The sequence below is a fragment of the Staurois parvus genome, unplaced genomic scaffold (genome assembly GCF_062004578.1).
Source record: "Staurois parvus isolate SC_StPar_1 unplaced genomic scaffold, SC_StPar_1.0 ptg000414l, whole genome shotgun sequence".
In the NCBI taxonomy this organism is placed as follows: Eukaryota; Metazoa; Chordata; class Amphibia; order Anura; family Ranidae; genus Staurois; species Staurois parvus.
In genome coordinates this window covers 5,067,001-5,088,332 of record NW_028318210.1, presented here as the reverse complement: position 1 = coordinate 5,088,332, position 21,332 = coordinate 5,067,001, and the positions used below count along the sequence as shown (strand labels likewise).

Genomic DNA, 21,332 nt, shown 5'->3' with positions numbered 1-21,332 from the left:
TGGCAACATCTAATGTTTGTGTAGTATTATGTTCAGCAGACTGTGTTCTTCTATTGTTGTGACTTAGATGACATTCAGAGCACATTTTATGCCCAATTCATGCAAAACTCCACGTAATCCCAAGGGGTTCACATACTTTTTCTTGCAACTGTATATAGCGCCAACAGTTTGCTCAGCGCTTTACAAAATGAAAGTAGACATTACAGTTACAATACAATTTGGTACAAAAGGAAACAGAGGACCCTGCTCATTAGAGCTTATATCCTTTTCGGCTATTGATGAATAGATTTAAGTGAAAGAATGCATGCCCAGAGTTCCGCTTTAAATGTATTTTGCATGCAAGCAGGGCAAGAACCAGCATTTGACCTGGTATCAGCCTTTTGCAATCCACTGTACAGCAGCACTCAGCCTGGGAGAGGGGAAGGAACACAAGGAGATAGTTGGTTGTGCTGTAGTACTCTTGTGTTAACAAGGAGCATGCTGGCAGACGGAGAGAACAAAGTGACAGGGACGTGGGCTCAGTCTTCTGCTTCTCCTTTTGCTGCCCAATCATAGGCTAAGAAGGGCCAATACCTGAGATATTTAACTGCATCAGATTAAAAAAACAGTTCTCAAGCCCTGACCAATAGGGCTATGCTATGTGGCAGAGCTATGTAAATCTTAGGACTGGCTGAACAGAAATAAAAATCCTTTAGCAAGTACCACATATGTCTTCCATTGGCGTATTTAGCAGTTTGTCTGGAGTTCAGCTTTAATGCATCACAGGGCTGTATTTACCATATTTATAAAGGAAAAAAAAAACATGATAAAAAAGAAATCCATATGCTGAACATCTAGCTGCCAACTAAATATATAGCACATGCAAAGAACAGCTGATGATTTCAGGTATCAAACCTACAAAAGCTCCGCATGAAACAGTCAGACTCTGGAACAGACACTTCAGTCTACAAAGTCTCCTGATCAGATTTCAAGGCAAGGAGAACTCAAAAGCCAGAAATTCTACATGCCAGCTAGAGAGGCCACTGACCCCTCAACTGATTCAACAATAGAAGATCAAGTATACTGGAGATGATGGGTTACACATTCCAGCACACAGCAAAACAGGATCCAGATTCATAGTGTCAATACTTTGTTTTATTATTATTAAAGTAGACCTAATTGCAAAACGTTTTTTTTTTCCATTGTAGATAGCATAAGGGAGGATTATAGCCACTGTAAAATGTGCAGGTTAATGTCCTTCCCAATGCAGTCACACAAAAAAGTGACACATCACGTCACACAGGTGTGAATTGGGCCTAAAGGCTGCATCCACACCTGAGAGTCAAGTTTTTGAGCGTTTCGTCCAGAGTTTGTATGCGTGTTTTTGTATAGCTTTTTTAAAGTGTTTTTCAGCTTCTGGCATTTTTTCATTTGCTAATAGAGGAAAATATAATCCGTTTCATCATTTGTTGCTAGATTTTTCAGCTTTTAGATTTTCCATCAACTTTTTTTTAATTTTTTATTATTGTCCATTTATTATTATCTTTTTAAGGGTAAGGGGTTAGAGTTTAGGTTAGGTGTTAGGATTAGGACTTGGGGTCAGAGTTACGGGTTAGAATATAAACTATGAATGTGATATATTATTAATCTTATCGTTGTAAATTGTTCACTGATCAATGTATTAATTAACATTCAGCACCACATTTATTGAACCTTTAAAAATTATGTCAAGGAACGTTTTTATAATAAAAAAAAAAAAGAGCAGTAAAAGGTTTGCATGACAGCAAAACGTCAAAATAATCAGTGTCAGGACTGGTAAAAATTATCCCTGTTCCATTACCAGTGGATTGTAATTTGTAATGTAATCTGACCACAAACAGATGCCATTTAATTCATTTTTAATATTCATAGGAAATTCACCCATCCTTTCATGTCTCCATGCTTTATTTTGTTGAGATATCACTTTGAAAAATACCACTCTAGCATTTCTAGCTGTGAACATCTTGAGTAACGGCAGATGATTTTATGTAGCATTTACTACATGGAATCCATCTGTCCATAACTCAGGCATGCAGGCAGGAGAGTGCTTAGCTGAGAAAGCCTCTCCTCTAAATGAAAGAAAAAAAAATGTCCATGAAGACTCCTGGGATGTACGATAGCATTCTGGCCTAGGTGAGAAACCAGGAAACAACTTAACCACTACCCATCCGGCCGCTGTATATAAAACGGCCGGACGGTGGCTGTGCAGGGGCGAATTGCTGTTCATAAATGGTGCCTGCCATTTTGGATTGTGCGTGCGTACAATAGAGGCGTGCGGCACTGCAGACACAGCAGAACACTGATTGCTGTACGGGACCTCTGTGTGAGGTCCAATCATGTGATCACTGATTGGCCAATCAGTGATCACATAAATAGGTGCAAGCAAGATATCACTTCTGACATCATTGCTTACTACGTCTAAAATCAGTGAATGATCAGAGATCACATGGTGCAAGGTTATTCACAACAGCCTTGTACCATGTGACAAGCTGTGACCAATCACTATGTTTGAAAAATTATAAAAAATGTTTGAAAAATTGTAATTTTTGGTTCTAAACTAATTTGGGTTATTTTTTTTTTTTACTAAAAAGATAACTGAATACATTTTGGCCAAGAGTTATGAAGAAAGATTATTTATTTGCAAAATTTTATAGGAAAAACTTTTCGAAATTTTTGGACTTTTTCATTTATATAGCAAAAAAAAAAAAAAAAAAATCCCAGTGGTGAATAAATACCACCAAAATAAAGCTTTATCTGTCTCCAAAAAATCCTAAAAAATTCATATGGGTACAGTGTTGCATGACCGCGCAATTGTCATTCAAAGTGTGACAGCGCTGAAAGCTGAAAATTGGGCTGGACAGGAAAGGGGTGAAAGTGTCAGAACATGAAGTGGTTAAGTAAAAAAAAAAGTTTACAACAAAAAAAATATAATACACTTTCCTATCTCTTTATTAATGCTGGCAGCATAAGGATTAAAAGTAGTTAATTCTGACTGATGGAGTAAAGTTCCATTTTCAGTTTTGAGGACTACAGAACCACACCCCTGTATTTAACGGGTAATGGGAGAGGGGTAGGGTACTGTGGCTTGGTCTTGTTCCTGTCACCTTAAATCAGTAGAGTGCCTGTTGTCACCCTAGGGCAGAAAGTGTGCTACTGGCAGAATCTCCAAATGAAAATGAAGGATAAAAAAAAAAAACTTGAAAACATGAAAAATGAACGCAGCCACCACATTATTACAGGTACAATTTACGCAGCACCCGCCAATTTACGCAGCACTTTACATTTATATTGTATATTCACATCAGTCCCTAACCCTCAAGGGGTGTACAATCTAAGGTCCCTAACTTACATTCATACATACACATATTAGGGCCAATTTAGACAGGAGTCAATTAACCCATCAGCATGTCTTTGGAGTGTGGAAGGAAACCGGAGTACCCAGAGGAAATCCACGCAGGCACAGAGAGAACATGCAAACTCCAGGCAGGTGGTGCCATGGTTGGGAATCGAACCCGCAACCCTAGTACTGCCAGGCGGAAGTGCTAAACATTTAGCCGCTGTGCTGCCCATCTAAGACAAGTAGGCTCAATATGCTCAATTGTTTTTCTTAGCTATTATATCTATAAGACTATTAAAAGGTAAAGTGGAACTTCACTCTCTCAATCAACACTATTTTTAATCCTTAGGATAGGATATGAAAGTATATCATATTTACTTATTTTAGACTTTTTTTTGTTTTTTTTTTTACACAGGTTTTTAGCTGCTTCCTGGTTTCCATACCTAGGGATGTCATACATCCCAGGAGTCTTCAGGAAGGGAGGAGAGATTTTCTCTACTAAGCACACCATCCTGCCTGCATGTCTGAGCTAAGGGCAGATGGATTCCAGGAAGTAAATGATACATGAATCATCTGCCCTTACTTAAGATGGCCATGGCCAGAAATGCTGGTAGGGGTGTTTTTCAAAGTGATTTCTCAGCAAAATATAGCATGGATGGGTGAGTCCACTTTGAATATTAAAAATGTATGAAATGGAGTTTTTAAAAATTGTGGTGCTCAGATGCAGTGTGGTTCCACTTTAGGAATGATTTATGTTGTAGATTTAACAGTTGTACGATTAGACTATAAAGTAATTCCATATAGAAGTGCAAAAATCTTGGGGTTTAATAACGATGTGGTGTACGTTCTGCTTTCTATTGTTCAACAAGGATTGTGCTCTCAATGAAGATCTATAAAGGGTGACTGAACACAAAATCTTAAGGAGGTTTATTCTGCTTTTATTTTCTCTCAGCAGTCATACAGCAAGGACACTGACTACACAGTACTGCAAACAAATAGCAGAGGGGGAATCAACACCCTTATGGTACACACACCCCAGTTGGTGGTCTCACATTAGGTAATGGTAACCTTTGACCTCGTGTGTGAACTCGGCTAATATGTCTGTAATATCTGTACACTATCAGAGACAACAGATAATTGGTTCACCATTTCTATCCTAGGTGGTTGGCCTTTTGTTTTTCTCCTATAGAGCCATCACAAATTGACAAGGCTGTACATAATTGAATACACACTGATGTCATTAGGTATATACAGCAAGTGTAAGGCTCATTTCACACAGGCTTCAGCTAGTACAAGAGCAGTGTGAACAGCAAGCTTCGACAAAGGATTTGCAGAGCTTTCAGCAAGCTTTGAGCCTAGGATTCACACTTCTGTGGATTTCAGTGCCTTTTACAGTTTGCAGAAATGCACTACAGGCCATTTAACATGATTTCCTATGGATCTAGTTCAGATCTGTGCATTTCTGAAAGGGTCAGAACCTTTTTTTCCCACAGCAGAATGCATTTTGGGTGTAATAGACTCTGATGGAACCGCATCAAAAACGCATGTACATGCATTTTTGGTGTGCTTCCTGCATGACAACAGACACCTGCCCTTAGCAACATTAAACACATCCTCAAAAAAGCAAAATGCGCTAAAAGAAATTTAAAGCACGTCAAAAACGTGTGTGAAAAAAAAAAAACAGCCAAAAACGCACAGGAAAAATGCATTAACCACAACCTGCATAAGTGTGAACTTAGCCTAAAAGTACCATTCAACACTAACCTGTAAATGGTGAACACAGATCCTAATGGGAGAGCTGATTGTCACTTTAAACAAGCTGCTAGCAGGCTTCAGCACTTCTTGAAGCTTGCTCGTCAAAATCCTGCTGAAGCTTGCTAGCAGCTTGCTTAAAGTGGCAATCAGCACTCCCATTAGGATCTGTACTCAGCATTTGCAAATTAGAGTTGAATGGTAATTTCAGGCTTTCACACTGTTCACACTTGCTGAAAGCTCTGCTAATACTTGCTGATCACACTACTCCTATAGTAGCTAAGGCCCTTGTTAGACAGGCCTAAGGGCCCATTCACACTATGCCCTGATCTGAATTGTACAGGAACGTGCGTTCCTGTGCAATTTATATGCGGTGCGGTTTTAAGCCAATTCATTTGAACAGGCTGAAATCGCACTGCACCCGCTAGAAGTAGTGCATGCACAACTTTTTTTTAAACGCAAGGCAAAGGCAACTGCATCGCATGGTACTTTGTACCATGTGGTTTGGTGTGGGCCGGTGTGGGCAAACAGTGTGTTTATGACCTGCATTCGGGGTGTCTAACTTCAACTGATCCCCGCAGCAGATAGCAAGGACACTGCAATCGGAATGAGGTGCGGGAAGGCGCACGGGAACGCGTCTCTCCCACACCTCTCTCTAGTGTGAACAAGCCCTAAAAGAACCTACAAATAACAGATGTTTTTTTTTCATTAATGTGGGCTCTTGTCTTCCAAGCTGGTTATGCATACTGTCTATAGAACAAAAATACAGAATCCCAATGAGCAACAATTACCACGAGAACAAAATATCAGCCATGTGTGACAGTGTTTGGCATTTTGCTGCAGTAGGACTGATATCTCGTAGTATCGCTGAAGAGCTTAGTTATCGGTGAACAAGACCCTCAGGGCTGATCTGCCTGTGATCCCCTGGGATGCAGAACAGGGAGGGTCATGGAAAAAGAACGCACACATATGGTTTTATTTAGCAGTATGGGCTGGGAACAAATGCCTTCCAGACAGTGCGGAGTTTGCTAACAGCCTAGAGGGCAAAACTAAAAAGGGAAAATGTATTTGTGACAAAGCCAAATATTAACTTAAAGCAGTAACTTCTAATGTCATTCGATGCAATGATAACCTCCTGTATACATCGGTGCAGAAACGGGGTTCCTGGTAAAGTCAAAAAAGTCTACAATGATTTGGCAACAAGAGTTTACTGCGGCATTTTAATGCCATTATATACTGGAAGTGGTTGTAAAGGCTTCCTGCCCCCCCCCCCCCCCAGAGCTCTGAGGAAGAAGGGATCGACCTTCGAAACGCGTCAGCTTCATTGTGAGTGTCTCCCCTCTCGATGGGACCTGCACCTGTCTGCTATTCCGGTACGCTGATGTTGGATTTTATATGCTTTTACCAATGCTACTTTTGGGAGTATATTAATAAAAATAATACAGTGCAAATAATACAAATAATCAAAACTGTGAAAAATTATATGTGAAAGTCCAAAGAAAAGTCCCAAATTAAAGTCCAATGTCCCTAAAAATTTGTCCCAAAAAAAGTTCGGGCTCAGGTAAGTAAATGGGGGTGGGGGGACAGATATAAAACCACCTGCGCTCAGAGACCCGGATCAGAATTCAGCAGGTAGAACCATATATAAAAGATCATCCAATGGCCAATCAAAGGTTGTGCAGCTTAAAACACAAGGCTGGGGAGGCCCAATAGAAACTGCAACGGAGAACAAAAACAAAAGCACACCAACCTTGCGCATTACCTCAGTAAGTAAAGCGTGAATTTATTAAATTGAGATTTATACTCACAAAAAATATGTATCAAACTTGCGCCAAGGAAATAAGTGAAAAATTAAATGCTGCTGTTCCAGGATTGACTAAACATCAAAAAATAATAATAAAAATAATACAGTGCAAATAATCAAACCTGTGACAAATTATATGTGAAAGTCCAAAGAAAAAGTCCCAAATTAAAGTCCAATGTCCCAAAAAATTTGAAAAAATTATGATTTACTCAAACTTTATAAATTTTCCAGCTTGCTCACATCTTCTGTGAAAAGCATTTTATAGATCCACACTCACCAAATGCTGTGAATTCCCAAACTGATATGGCTTTAAGATGCAAAAAAGGCAAGCCTGCAGGTGGGGTGTGGTGGCCACAGAGAGGATAGAACTCTTTATGCGATTTGGTGAGTGTGGATCTATAAAATGCTTTTCACAGAAGATGTGAGCAAGCTGGAAAATTTATAAAGTTTGAGTAAATAATAATTTTTTCAAATTTTTTTGGGACATTGGACTTTAATTTGGGACTTTTTCTTTGGACTTTCACATATAATTTTTCACAGTTTTGATTATTTGTGCTGTATTATTTTTATTATTATTTTTTGATGTTTAGTCAATCCTTGAACAGCAGTATTTAATTTTTCACTTACTTCCATGGCGCAAGTTTGATAGATATTTTTTGTAAGTATATATCTCAATTTAATAAATTCACTCTTTACTTACTGAGGTAATGCGCAAGGCTGGTGCGCTTTTGTTTTTGTTCTCCTTTACAGTTTCTATTGGGCTTCCCCAGCCTTGTGTTTCAGCTGTACAACCTTTGATTGGCCATTGGATGAACTTTTATATATGGTTCTACCCGCTGAATTCTGATCCTGGTCTCTGAGCGCAGGTGGTTTTGTATCTGTACCCCCCCCCCCCCCCCCATTTACTTACCTGAGCCCGAACTTGATCCAGCGCTGTGCCTGAGACCAACTATCTCTCTCTTCTCACTGGATACTGTGAGAGCAGCAGCAGCCAATGACTAAATCAAATCCAGTGATGAGAGAGCAGGGGCAAGTCCAGCCACTCTGTGTATGTGTCAAGAGATGCACAGTCCAGCTCAGGATTGAGCCCGCATGAAGTGGCTTACTATAGGAATATTCAGCAAGGTGGAGGAGCCAGGAGCGCCCTTGGGGGACCCCAGAAGAGGATCGGGGGTTGCTCTGTGCAAAATCAACAAGTATAACATGTTCGTTATTTTTTTTTTTTTTTTTTAAAGAGACTTTTCGATCACTTCAAGCATTTGGCAGTGACTCAGGACAGATTTCCCCTAATCAAGGCTTTTGGATAAATGCATAACTCCACCCAAGAGTCAGCCTTAAGCTTCTGTCAGTACTGAGGGCTTTTGAGAGAAGTACCTAGCCAGGGTGCTGTGAAGTTTTCAGGAAGATATGTACAGCACCCTGCTAGCCCCTCCCACCAACCATGACCTGTCTGCATGGCATAGAGAAATAGAGAGACCCAGTGAGGACATGATTGTGTCTAAAATAAGGTAAATCATGAAAACCATGAGGTTTCGTTTACAATGGCATCAATGGCGGAAGAACCATGGAAGGCAACATATAAGCAGATTAAGCTTCAACTTTAACAGCCTGCTGCAGATGTTATTGAGCACATTATTGCAAAACACTGGAATTAACAGGCTTGCTGATTATGCCATTACAGTTTTTATTAGTTGTGCGTTTTCTAGGAACAAATTTGAACTTGATGAACATAAAAAACAATAATGAGTTTTCAGAAGGTGATAATGTTCAATATTTTATGGTAACCAGACTCAGTTTCAGCAAAGTCCCTCACAGATTTGGATTGCTTACAAAGCCAATACTTTACTTAAAGCAGAACTTCAGGCAAGGCAGTAAATACACAGCTGAAATTCATACATGAAAGTTGTTTTAACTGCCAAAGGATTTTTATTCCTATCCAGCCAGTCCTAACATTAACATAGCCATGCAAAACAGCACAGCCAGCCTGGTGACCTGACTTTTCTCTGCTGCAGTTACTGCAATACAGCTGGGTCACCTCTCTACCCACAGCATATCACCAATGTTTTATGTTACTGTACTCATTTTCTTTGAGTAAACTTAATAACCGTGTTTTTCCAAAAATAAGAGACACTGTCTTATATTTTTTCTGCCAAAAAAACAAAAAACAAAAAAAAAAAAAAACACACTAGGTCTTATTTTTTTTAGTGTACAGGTGTGAACAGGGGGTGCAGAGGCAAGCTGCGGGCCGGGGGGGGGGGGGCTGCAGAGGCCAGCTGCGGCCGGGGGGGGGTGCAGAGGCCAGCTGCGGCCGGGGGGGGGTGCAGAGAGGCCAGCTGCGGCCGGGGGGGGGGTGCAGAGAGGCCAGCTGCGGCCGGGGGGGGGGGTGCAGAGGCCAGCTGCGGCCGGGGGGGGGGGTGCAGAGGCCAGCTGCGGCCGGGGGGGGGGGTGCAGAGGCCAGCTGCGGCCGGGGGGGGGGTGCAGAGGCCAGCTGCGGCTGGGGGGGGTGCAGAGGCCAGCTGCGGCCGGGGGGGGGGGTGCAGAGGCCAGCTGCGGCCGGGGGGGGGGGGGGGGGGGGTGCAGAGGCCAGCTGCGGCCGGGGGGGTGCAGAGGCCAGCTGCGGCCGGGGGGGGAGGGGGTGCAGAGGCCAGCTGCGGCCGGGGGGGGGGGTTTTGCAGAGGTGAATTGCCACTCAGCAATGCACCTTGTCTGCAACTCACCTGTCAATTTACCTCTGCAACACCTGACTGCAGGTCACCTTTGCACATCCCCCCTCCCCCTCCACTGCCCTAGCTTTGCAAAACACAGCTGTCAGCAGCCGGCCCTCTCTATAGTAACTCCCGTTTCGGGTCCTATCTTCCCACACAGTGCACCAAGCGCACACACTCACCGCTCTGCCTCTTCCCCATTGGCCGGCGATCACACCTGGGGCATTGGCTTCCATGCATTAGGCTGCAGGACAAGATGCCCTGCCCCACACCGCGTTCTGCGCTGTTCCAGCTGAGAAAAAGCCCCGATCACAACTAGCTGTTATTTTCAAGGTAGGCCTTATACTTTAGCAATTCCCAAAAATAGTACTAGGCCTTATTTTCAAGGAAACAGGGTAAAACATACCCATTAAAAACACTGGATTTGTCATAGGGCAATTGCAAACTAATTTAGCATATATGAGGTTTTGTAGTCCAGTAAAAGATAAAGTCATCAAATGCAGACATGTCCGTGTCCACTCCATGTATCCACTGCATCCTAGACAGCAAACTCTGGATTACTGCTCACACCCCCCTGACCTCTATAGAATGCACCCCCTCTACACGTGGATGGCCAAGCCATTATATGTTCTGCTAGCTGCAGGCACACACACAAGAGCGATGTTCACTTCACAAATATAACAAGCTATAAAATATATTATGAGGTTCTCTAGTTATCTGTAATTTATTAAATGTATTTCTTATGGTTTCTCGAATGTCCTGCTAACTAAAAGATAAATGTTTGTAGAAAAGAAAAACGTAGAATCTCATGCTACCTGCCCCTGAGGCCAGCCTCCATATAGTATTGCTGCCCTGCACAGTAGAATAGGTTAAGCATGTCTTTGGCCTTCATGTAAAGTATGTGATCAGTTAAAATACCTCCCGATCTTACACCTCCTTATGTATTCACAACATAAACATTACAGAGCAATAGTTCTGGCAATTATGGATTATAGAAGAACAAAATGGCAGAAACTGCAATATCCACTTAAAGCAGAGTTCCAACTGAAAAAAAAAATAAATAAATAAAAGTCAGCAGCTACAAAAACTGTGGCTGCTGACTTTTAAAATACAGACACTTACCTGTCCCTCGGTCCAGCAGTGTCCTCACCACCACTGGTTTCACTGGCCGTCTTCTCTCCCTGGCGCTGGCATCTTCAGTGTGGGCTTCACAGCCGGGTGCCCACTGCGCATGTGCGAGAAGCTCTGCGCTTTGTGAATGGCCCCATAGTCATCTGGGACCTGTCACGTGTCCCAGAAGACTACGGGGAGGGACAACTTCCGCTTCCAATCGCCTAGGCAATCGCAGTGGAAGTGGGAGCGAGTACCTGTCAAATTTGGGTACCTGCTCCCCAAAGGTGCCAATTCTTAATGGGGAGCAGGGAGCAAAGGCTTAAAGTGAAACTTCCCCTTCTGGGTGAAGCTCCTCTTTAATGTCATAAAAAGAACTGGCAATGTCTTAGCTTTTAGGCTCCACTCCTACATACAAGAACTTCTGCATACAAACTGTCCAATGCAGCTAAGGAAGGCCATAGATGGAGCAAAATTCTTTCCTACAACCATACAGCGTTCAAAGGGAAACCTCTCCCGCGGAGTCATTGTGTTCATGATGAACCGGCCAAAATTTGAACCGTCTTTTGCCAAATTTTGCCACCCAATGAGTGCTCATTACACTGCAAGGTCTCTCTCCTTCCTGCTAGTCCCCGGGTGCGGTGCTGGATACAGGCAAGGAGGGGAGGAGGAGATAAACAGCGCAATGTTCAAAATATTAAACATTTAAGTAGCCCCAGACATTCCTAATATCACCTCCGATTTAAATAGATTTAAAATTTTGGTTAAACTTTTTTTTTTTTTTTATCTGGACAAGTAGAGTGTCATGAGGACCAAGTAATTAGGGCCCTATTTAGTCCCTGGACAAGTAGTTTTTTCAAAAATTTCCACACCCCTGTCTATGTAAAGCACAAGCTTTATGACTTCACCGCACCTATAGTCCATTGATACCTCCTCCAGCCCCACAACTGAATGTCTATACATTGTTAAAGGATAAGTTCACCTTTGGGAACATGTTACTGTACATGCTCCACCCGTTTTTAGGTTGGAACATGTAACATGTTCCCATAGCTGCAGCCACACCTGCCGCCCCTCTTCCTCTAAGTATGGGGAAACTTCTCCCCATATTTATCTGTCAGATTTGAAAGCAGCGCGGCCGTGCGGGGATCCACCCACATGGCCACAGTATTCATTCACAGACTCCCATGAATGAATGAACTGCAAGTCTCGGCAGCCTTAGCGGCTGTGGGCTTGTAGTTTTCAATGAACTACCATGGTGCTGTGGTAGTTCACTGAAGCTTCCTGTCATATCTGCTTGACCATACATCCCATACGGCAAGCAGATATTCTGACAGGTCTGCAGGAGACATGCATGGCATCAGCGATCTATTGATTGCTGGTGCAATGCTTTCCAGGCTCCTTTAGACAAAAATAATAAATGCACATTTTTTTTTTACCTGCAAAAAAATGTGCATTTATAATTTTTGTCCAAAAGGTAAACTTATCCTATAAAAAGACCTTAGCAGGAGCTAGAGCGTGACATTCGCAATCAGTGGATCAGATAAAATGCTTTGCAGGCTCCAATGCAAAAGATAACAAATGAATTTTTGCTTTTTTCTATATAAGTGCTTTTATTATTTGTTTTTGCAAAAGATAAAATTCTCTAAAGTTGAACTGCAGCCATACCTTCAGCCTTGCACCATTTGTGCGGGTTTGTTCACACCATCCACTGTGTTACAAGGCAGCACCTGGTGTGCAGCCCGGCCTGAACAGGGCAGTGCTGATTTATTGGTCTTGGCACATCAAACTATTTACTTTTTTTTTTTTTAACAAACTTTATTTAAATGTCACACAGGCATCTCAAAGTTCAACTGACCGCCACACAGTATGAAACTGTGGATTGGATCACACTGCTATGAAAAAAGTACTACATGCAGTATTTATTTCAGTGCACACTGCCTGCACACCACCACAATGCAGCGGTGTGAACCAGGCACATAAGGAGACAAGGCATTTTATCTTATGTGGTAGGATTGCGCTGGAATATCGTCCCAATGCAGCCCCATCACATCTGGCATGAACATATCATTGGGGCTCCTTTTATGTATGGTTTATTCATTTAACATCAGCCTGAAGTGCAAAAAAATGGTGACTTTAATGGTATCCATACCTTTATATTTCTAATCCTTGCTATTTTGTCATCGACATTCAGTATGATTCTTGCTCCATCCGCAATCTCTCTGAAAAAAAGATTTTATCATGTTAGTTTATCCCAGGTTAATAATGTCCATACAAAACAAAGATAAAAACAGGCAGTCAAGACTAGTTAGCTTGTTAGGCCCCTTTCACACAAACGTTCCAATAGGGTCTCTGCATGCCTGTTTTTCAGGCAGACCCAATTGGACCCTCCATTCTGCTCTATGGAGCAGCAAGTTTAAATATACATGTGTCCATTTACATCCGCCTACATCCAATCTGATCCGCCAAGAACAGACGGATGGATCCCCTTCCGTCCAGCGAATTGGACCTGTCATTTACCTGATCAGCAGGCAGAACCACTGCTGAGCAAATGGATTGCAGGTGGAGTCCGCTCCATGTGGAAGGGGCCTTATTGCACAACAGTCACATCTCACGTCAAACCACAAAAAGTACAGTAATACAGCATACATATAACAACCACTTTTTTAGGTTCACCTGCATAGGCAACAAATCAGTATATATAGCACACAAACATGCAGCTGTTGGAAAAATCCATGATCTAAGTGACTATGGGTGTTTAAAAAAAAAAAAAAAGTTGGTACTAGGTATGGAATTTTACATAGAATACTGTGAAAACAGTTAAAACTTCCAATGAGTTGCAGCTCCGTGGGCGAAAACCCCTCATTAGTGAGAAAGGTCAAGAGGAGAATGGCCAGTCTTGTTCAAGCTGACAGGAAGTCCACTACGGCTCCGAATATTACACTTTACAAAAGTGCTGTGCAGAAAGGCAGATCTGAGCCTACAATACATCAACAAGTATCACAAAAAAAAAAGCTCTAGCCACAAAGCAAAATCAAAGACACAGCGATGGAACAATTCCCTTCTGTGTAGAGAAGAAACAATCCCGATGGGAAAATCCAAACTTCTGATGTTTGAAAGTGTTTGTTATCACTCTGGAGTGGATCCAAGGCAGGAATTATTAGTGTCCGATAAAAGGAAAACCAATTATTGACTTGTAAAGTTTACAATTGCAAAGAGGACCAAGTTTCTTTTGAAAGTGCTAGTTGCCTGGCTGGAATGGTGATGCTCTATGAAAGACGGGGATAATTACTAAAAGTGGAGGGTGTAAAATCTGATGCAGCTCTGCACAGGAATCAATCAGATTCCAGGTTTTATTGCCAAAGCTTAACTGAACAAGCTGAAGTTAGAAGCTGATTGGCTACCATGACCAGCGACACCAGATTCTGAGTGCACCAGCTTTAGTAAATGCATGCTTGTTCTGGGCCTGTGACTCAAAGTCAGACACACCCAGCCAAGCAGGATTTTCAGATGAAAGCCAGTAATAGTAGCCAACGGATTTTCTGTGACAGGTCTAATTCAAAGCCGGCTGAAGCAACTAAGAAGGTGGATCAACAGTCACTTGCTAATGCAGACCATACATGGTTTGAATTCCCAACAATTTTTCATCCAAAAATTTAAACCGTTGTTCGCTCAGTAATCCGATGGTGCCATCAATGATTTAGAAAATCGGCTGACCAAGTCATAAAGTTCACCCCATATAACAGGCGAAACTTCTGTTCCTTCCAGGTCAGGGCTCATGTGCATATTCTTTTCAGAAAAATTATCGTACAATTTGACCATCGAGTCGAAAATTGGTAGTTTTTCACCAATTTTCCAACATGCCCGATCACCGAAAAGGGGAGGAACCACAAAAATCGGCAGGTGCAATTGACCCACTAACAGAGCGAAAATCGGCCGATTATTCTTAGGTCCGATTTTCGGATGAAAAATTGGTCGAATTTCGACCCATGTATGCCCGGCCTTAGTCTGTAACCTTTCCTGAGAGGTTTCCAACTCTCATTTGCCCAGACTCCAAAAAATAGGATACACTTTTAATATGTAAGCAGCAATACTGTACAATGAGCTAAAAGACATTTCTGCATTGCACACACTTCCCTCAGTTCTATTAAACATCTTCCAAATTAATTCCACACAGCTGCTGGAACTCAGATACAAAAGAATTCATGGGAATCACCAACTGCAATAGAACGGCGCCAACAAAACACAAAGCTAACCTTTTCCTTAAGGCTAGATTCTCAACTATGCAATTTGACCCATTTCTGCAGTGCTTTTTTGCGGTGCGTTTTGCACATGTGTTTTTGACACGTTTTGTGTTTTTTCTTTTTGTTGCTAGGCAGATTAAAATGCAGCAAAAATGCACTACATGCTTTTCTGCAGTGTCTCCATTGAAGTCTATAGAATCAAAAATGCTACTTTCTGTGCTGAAAAAGGCCCTGACCCATTCCAAAAAACGCACCGGGTGAAAAAGCGGAGATGTGAACGTGTCCCACAGGAAATCATGTTAAATGGACTGTAGTGCGTTTCTGCAAAGCACTGCGGAAAACACTTAGGTGTGAACCTGGACTAAAGCAGAGCTTTGGGTAATGCACAGTGGCTATATGGTTAGCACTTCCGCCTGGCAGTACTAAGGTCGTTGGTTGGAATCCCAGCCATGGCACCACCTGCCTGGAGTTTGCATGTTCTCCCTGTGCCTGCGTGGGTTTCCTCCGGGTACTCCGGTTTCCTCCCAAACTCCAAAGACATGCTGATAGGTTAATTGGATCCTGTCTAAATTGGCCCTAGTATGTGTATGTATGAATGTAAGTTAGGGACCTTAGATTGTACACCCCTTGAGGGTTAGGAACTGATGTGAATGTACAACATATATGTGTAAAGCTCTGCGTAAATTGACAACGCTATATAAGTACCTGAAATAAATAATAACACAAATATCACAAATTGTCCCCCCCCCCACCTTTCCCAAGGATGAAGAGCATAATGCTTGTTTTTGTAGGTGATGATCCAGAACGGAGATTACTTACCTTAGTCTTCGGTCATACCGAACCCAAATTTAAAATCGTGCAATTTTACTTGAATTTGTACAAATTTCAAAGTCAGATGTCAGTCCGACTTCAGGTGCAACTTGGAAGACACTTGTACGACTTCATGCACAGATGTCTAAGCAAGGCACACCTGAACTTGCAAAAAGTAGTACATGAAGTACTTTCAAAAATGGTGCGACTTCAACAGAGTTGGAATTGCACTGATATGACCGCTTCCATTGCGGACAACAGGATGTGACTTTTTTTTTTAATTTAAATATTTTATTGTTTTCAAATCACCATATTAAATGTACAAAAGCTAATAAAACAGACCGTATACATTACACATTTCTGTCATAACACTCCCCAGAAATAACCTTAATCTCGGTGACCTTTTACCCCTCCCCTTACCTATTTCCCCCACCCTTGATTATGCATTTTTAACTTCATTCTGCTTGAGGGAATGGTTTCTGTAACTTCATTCTAGAACTCCTGAACCTTAGGTATTATACTGTACTATATTTATCCCCTTTCCCTTCTTTTCCTTATTTCACATATCTGAATTTTTAAACTGTATCCACTTTTCCCAACTTGTACGAATCACCTCCATTTTATCTTCCTCCATATGGTAAAGTTCCTCCACTCTATATATCTTCTCCACTCTTTCTACCCAATCCTTTATTTTCGGTGCCTGTTTCTTCCAAAACTTGGGTATCAGTCCCTTTGCTGCATTTAAATAATACAATAATCCAGTTTAATATTTTTTAACCGAAAGCTCGGTACCAAAAAGAAGGCAAGTCTCAGGGTCCTTAGGAATATTTACCTGTGTTATTTCCTGAATTATATTCACTATGCCCTTCCAGTATTCTTGAATTTTGTGACACTCCCACGATAAGCATCATTGTACCTCTCTCTCCACATCCCCGCCAACATAAAGGTGAGTTGTCTCCACTTATTCTATGCGCTACATTCCGTGTAATATACCATCTTACTAAAGATTATACACTTATAATTCATTTCCATTTCCTTCATATTTACATTCCTATGAATTAAACTATATATTTTCTTTTGTTTTCCCTCATCAATTATTACTTCTAAATCCCTTTCCCACTTCTCTATAAATAGTGACCTTGTGGCCGTGATTAAACCTGTGAGAATTTTATATATTTTAGTGATCCCGTGCTTCCCATCTTTTATATCTAATAAGTGCTCAAAGGGGTTCCAATCTTCTCTTTTTCTTAATGGCATTGGGAGACTACCTACAAAATGTTTTAGGTGACTGTACCGCCATTCATCCATTCTCGCAAATATATCCATCCTACTTTCCAGTTCACTAAGTGGACACAACTCTTCTCTCACCATTATATCTTTTTATTGAACATCTTTCTTCTTTATCCAATTCCCTGTAATACTTTCTTTACCTGAAGGAAAAAACTTTGTACATCCTAGGGGCATTACCAATGAATTAAATTCCCACCCCCTTTGTTTGTGTAAAGTGAACAGGATGCGACTTATTGTGTGATTTGAAACTATCAAATCGCATGAGAAGTCGCACTGGTGAGATCAGGGACTTAGGCTGGCCATACATTATACAATTATCTGCAGATTTTCTGCCCAATTTCCTTTAGATTTACCTTCAACTATGTAGTGCAAGGGCCTGCCTAATTGGATACAACTGAAAGTGTTGTTTAGTTTTGTCCTCCTATTATATGGTTTTTGGTAAATCTAAACCAAAAATCTGCAGATAATTGTATAATGTATGGCCAGCCTTACTCTATATCTAAGCACCTTGCTTCTTTCCAATCACAAGCCTTCTCATCTCACAAACATTCTCAATAGAAATTGTCAGCAATCACAACTATCATTTGTATTGTAGAACTATTATCAGTCTGGTAGAAGACTGTTATGCAGGCCATACATGGGTCCAATTTCTTTCAAAAATCATAACTAAGAATTTTCTCTCAAATGTTGCAACATTATTGGGCCACAGCATCAGCCAATTTTCCCAATCAATGATGGGAGAATCATACAAGAAATATAATCAAAAAGGAATTGATCATGAAAATTATTTTCTGTACAAACACAAGGTGAAATTGAAGGCTTGGTTGGTCAAATCAACAATCAACACACTGCAATCGGATCGCATATTACAAAAGTACCATCGGTGCAAGGAGATGCACTGCATTTGCAACCTGCGTTTTGGGTTTTTATTAACTTTTACTTGTTATCCATTGCACATTGCAAATATAGTGCATTTTGCATGGGGTGTGAATTGAAAAGCACGTTCATGTGCGATTCAGATGCGGTCATGATGTGGACCGACTCTTATTCTTTTTTGTTTTTTTTTAAATTTGGAAATTTTTTTTCAATAAATGCAGAATGCAAAAAAAAAAAAAAAAAAAAAAAAAGGCAGTCTTATGTGCTTCACAAGTGATTGTTGACAGATGGTGAGGACACGATGTGACGCCTCCTCATCATCACTTATTTTAACCCTAATATTGCTGATGCCCACCGTTCTGGGGCATTTGCAGCACTGCTCCATTCATTTGAATAGGTCACATTTGGTGGGCTTGCCGCCCACCGATCACAACATGTTTGGATAGTGTTTGCCGTAGGTGCAAAGAATCGCAGCTGCAGCATGTAAATATTCCCATCTGTTGCCATTTGCAGCTTAAAGTGGAGTTCCACCTAAGAAAAAAAAATAAGTCAGCAGCTACAAAAACTGTAGCTGCTGACTTTTAAAATACAGACACTTATCTTTCAAACGATCTAGCGGTGTCCTCACCACGGCTGGTTTCCCCGGCCGTCTTCTCTCCCCAGCACCGGTATCTTCAGTGTGGGGGGGGGACAACTTTCGCTTCCGATCGCCTAGGCGATCGCAGCGGGAGTGGGTACCTGTAAAATTTGGGTACCCGCACCCCAACAGGTGCCAATCCTTAATGGGGAGCGGGGGACAAAGGCTTAAAGCGGAACTACCCCTTTTGGGTTGAGCTCCGCTTTAAGGGGTGGCTGGTTGGGGGGTGCTAAAGATGCTGTTCAACCACACGTTTACCATCCCCCAACTGCACACCTAAACTTAGCCGAACAATCAATTTCTCCTTTTGATCTATTAAATATACCAGTGAAAAAGAGTTTTATTATATCTGGGCAAGTGTAAAATGAAAACAAGAATAGCTTTTCATCCAGAAACCTTGTGAGCTGATAACTTCCTATACGCTCTTGCTCTGGACTGTTATCAGTTAGCATTGTTCCCTGCTATCTCCCTGGACTATTAAACACCTCCCCCTGTTGGTGGTAAAGAGCTGGTGTTTTGTAGTCATAAACACACTCCCTGTCCTTGGGTGACAACGCTGCCAGTACAGTTGTCACCCTAGGACAGAAAGAGTATTAATAGCAGGCACACCAGGTGAAAATAAATTAAAAAAAAAAAAAAGCTATGAAAGTGAATGCAGCCCCCACATCTAAGGACCGATAAGCTGCAATACTATCAATTTTTGTTCTTGGATTTTGATACATTTTAAGCCGCTCAAATATATGTTATTTGGCAGATGCCACAGAGTGAATGCTGAAAATATTTAGACATTTGCAATATATATTTATCTCTTAATTTATTTCATCTATAAATTTGTTTCAATTGGATTAGTAAGAAAAACAACATTGAGCAGAATATATTAAAGAAAAGATAAAAAGAAACAAATACAAGGAACTTGGCTACAGTCAATGACAGTGAGGGTAAATCGGGACCGGGATACTTTGTTATTTCTGCTGGAATCCATCCAAAGTAACATCTGTTCCACTGCTTCAAAACATTGGAATTTCCGGCCAGTAACGGTCGCAGATCTTTAAAACGAACTGTCTTCACTCTTCCAGATATCTGCGCTGAATGTTATGAAACTGATGATTTACAATTCAGCATTTTATGAAACCTCCAGCTTTGTAATGGCAGATGCTGCACACAATTCTCCGACCTCCCCCTCCGGCCAGTAACATGGCCATATTGTTCATGTACGGTATATGTAATGCAACCCTCCTCAATGTTTTCTGAAGAACAGGTAATATTTGAACGGATCACACTGAAAGCATAATAGAAATGTTATTCTGTCCTGAACTAGTACAGAGGAATCCCCCTAACAGGACCACCCTGGTTATCCCATTCCGACAAAATGTTAGATTGGATTGCTGTGTCTGGAATATACAAATGCATCCACAAAGTGAAAATCAATGTTTCCGAATCTGTAATCTGGTTTGTTTGCATGTTTAATATTTTGGTTCTAAATCCCCCTTTCCTCTGAAGATTGATCCACATTCGTATCATGCTTCCACGGCTAATGACAGCAGTCTTAAAGCGGAGTTCCACTCACCTGTCAAAAAATAAAAGTAAGCAGCTATAAAAACTGTAGCTGCTGACTTTTAAAAAATAGCCATTTACCTGTCCCTCGGTGTGTCCTCCCGCAGCCTGTTTCACCGGCCTCCTGTATTCCTGTAGGCTGGCATCTTTAGTGAGGGCACTCGGCTGTGACAGTTTGCGGCTTCACAGCCAGGTACCCACTGCGCATGCGTGAGTAGTGCTGCGCTTCATGAATGGTCCTGTAGTCTTCTGGGACCTGTCACGTGTTCCAAAAGACTACAGGGAGGGAGGGAGGACACCTTCTGTTTCTGATCGCCTAGGCCAGGGGTAGGCAACCTGCGGCTCTCCAGCTGTTGCAGGACTACAAGTTCCATCATGCCTCTGCAAGTCATAGCTGTAACTGTCAGTTTTGTAATGTTGCAATGCCTCATGGGAAATGTAGTGCCACAACAGCTAGAGAGCCGCAGGTTGCCTACCCCTGGCCTAGGCGATGGGACTGGAAGTGGGAGCGGGTACCTGTCAAATTCGGGTACCCGCCCCCCAAAGGTGCCAATCCTTAATGGAGAGTGGGGAAGCAGTCCTTCAAGCGGAACTTCCCCTTTTGGGTGGAGCTCCGCTTTAGCCCCATTTTTGCCAATAAACACACTTTGCCAACAACTGTTTTTACGCCATTTTTGCTGACAAACATACGACAACCATGTGCATTGCCTGCAGTTGCAGGGTGTTTCCCCATCTGCTTGAGTGTGCAGCGTTTGGCAGGCTTGCCAGCCACCAATCACTGCATGTCAGGTAAACGTTGCTAATGCACATGTCAGAATTTGGCTGAACAGTAGCTTTAGATCCAGGGTGTCAAACTGGTGGCCCTCCAGCTGTTGCTAAACTACAAGTCCCATGAGGCATTGCAAGATTGACAGTTACAAGCATGACTCCAAAAGGCAGAGGCAAGATGGGACTTGTAGTTTCACAACAGCTGGAGGGCTTCCAGTTTGACACCCCTGCTTTAGATTCTGGAGAGTAGTTGGATGTGTATACACGTTATAACTACCCACAACCCAAATACTATACAGACCACTTCATTAAAGCCCAAATTCAGGAAGCTATAAAATGATCCCTTACAGTGGGGCTATACCCACACTGCAAGGGTTAAATGCTTTTTTTGTCTAGGGGACAAGAAAAGCACCTTTACTCACCTGATCCT

The 21,332-nt window shown here is 41.8% G+C and overlaps 1 protein-coding gene across 3 annotated transcripts in view; it reads right to left on the bottom strand.

Annotated features, from left to right (window-relative positions):
- The window catches only part of STARD9 (StAR related lipid transfer domain containing 9), a 252,204-nt gene that overhangs the window by 206,644 nt on the left and 24,228 nt on the right, over nucleotides 1-21,332 (bottom strand). For all 3 annotated transcript variants that reach the window (XM_089686880.1, XM_089686878.1, XM_089686879.1), the window contains exon 2: nucleotides 12,876-12,945. In XM_089686880.1, coding sequence (XP_089543006.1) covers nucleotides 12,876-12,945 — 70 coding nt within the window. The remainder of the gene's footprint in view (nucleotides 1-12,875; nucleotides 12,946-21,332) is intronic.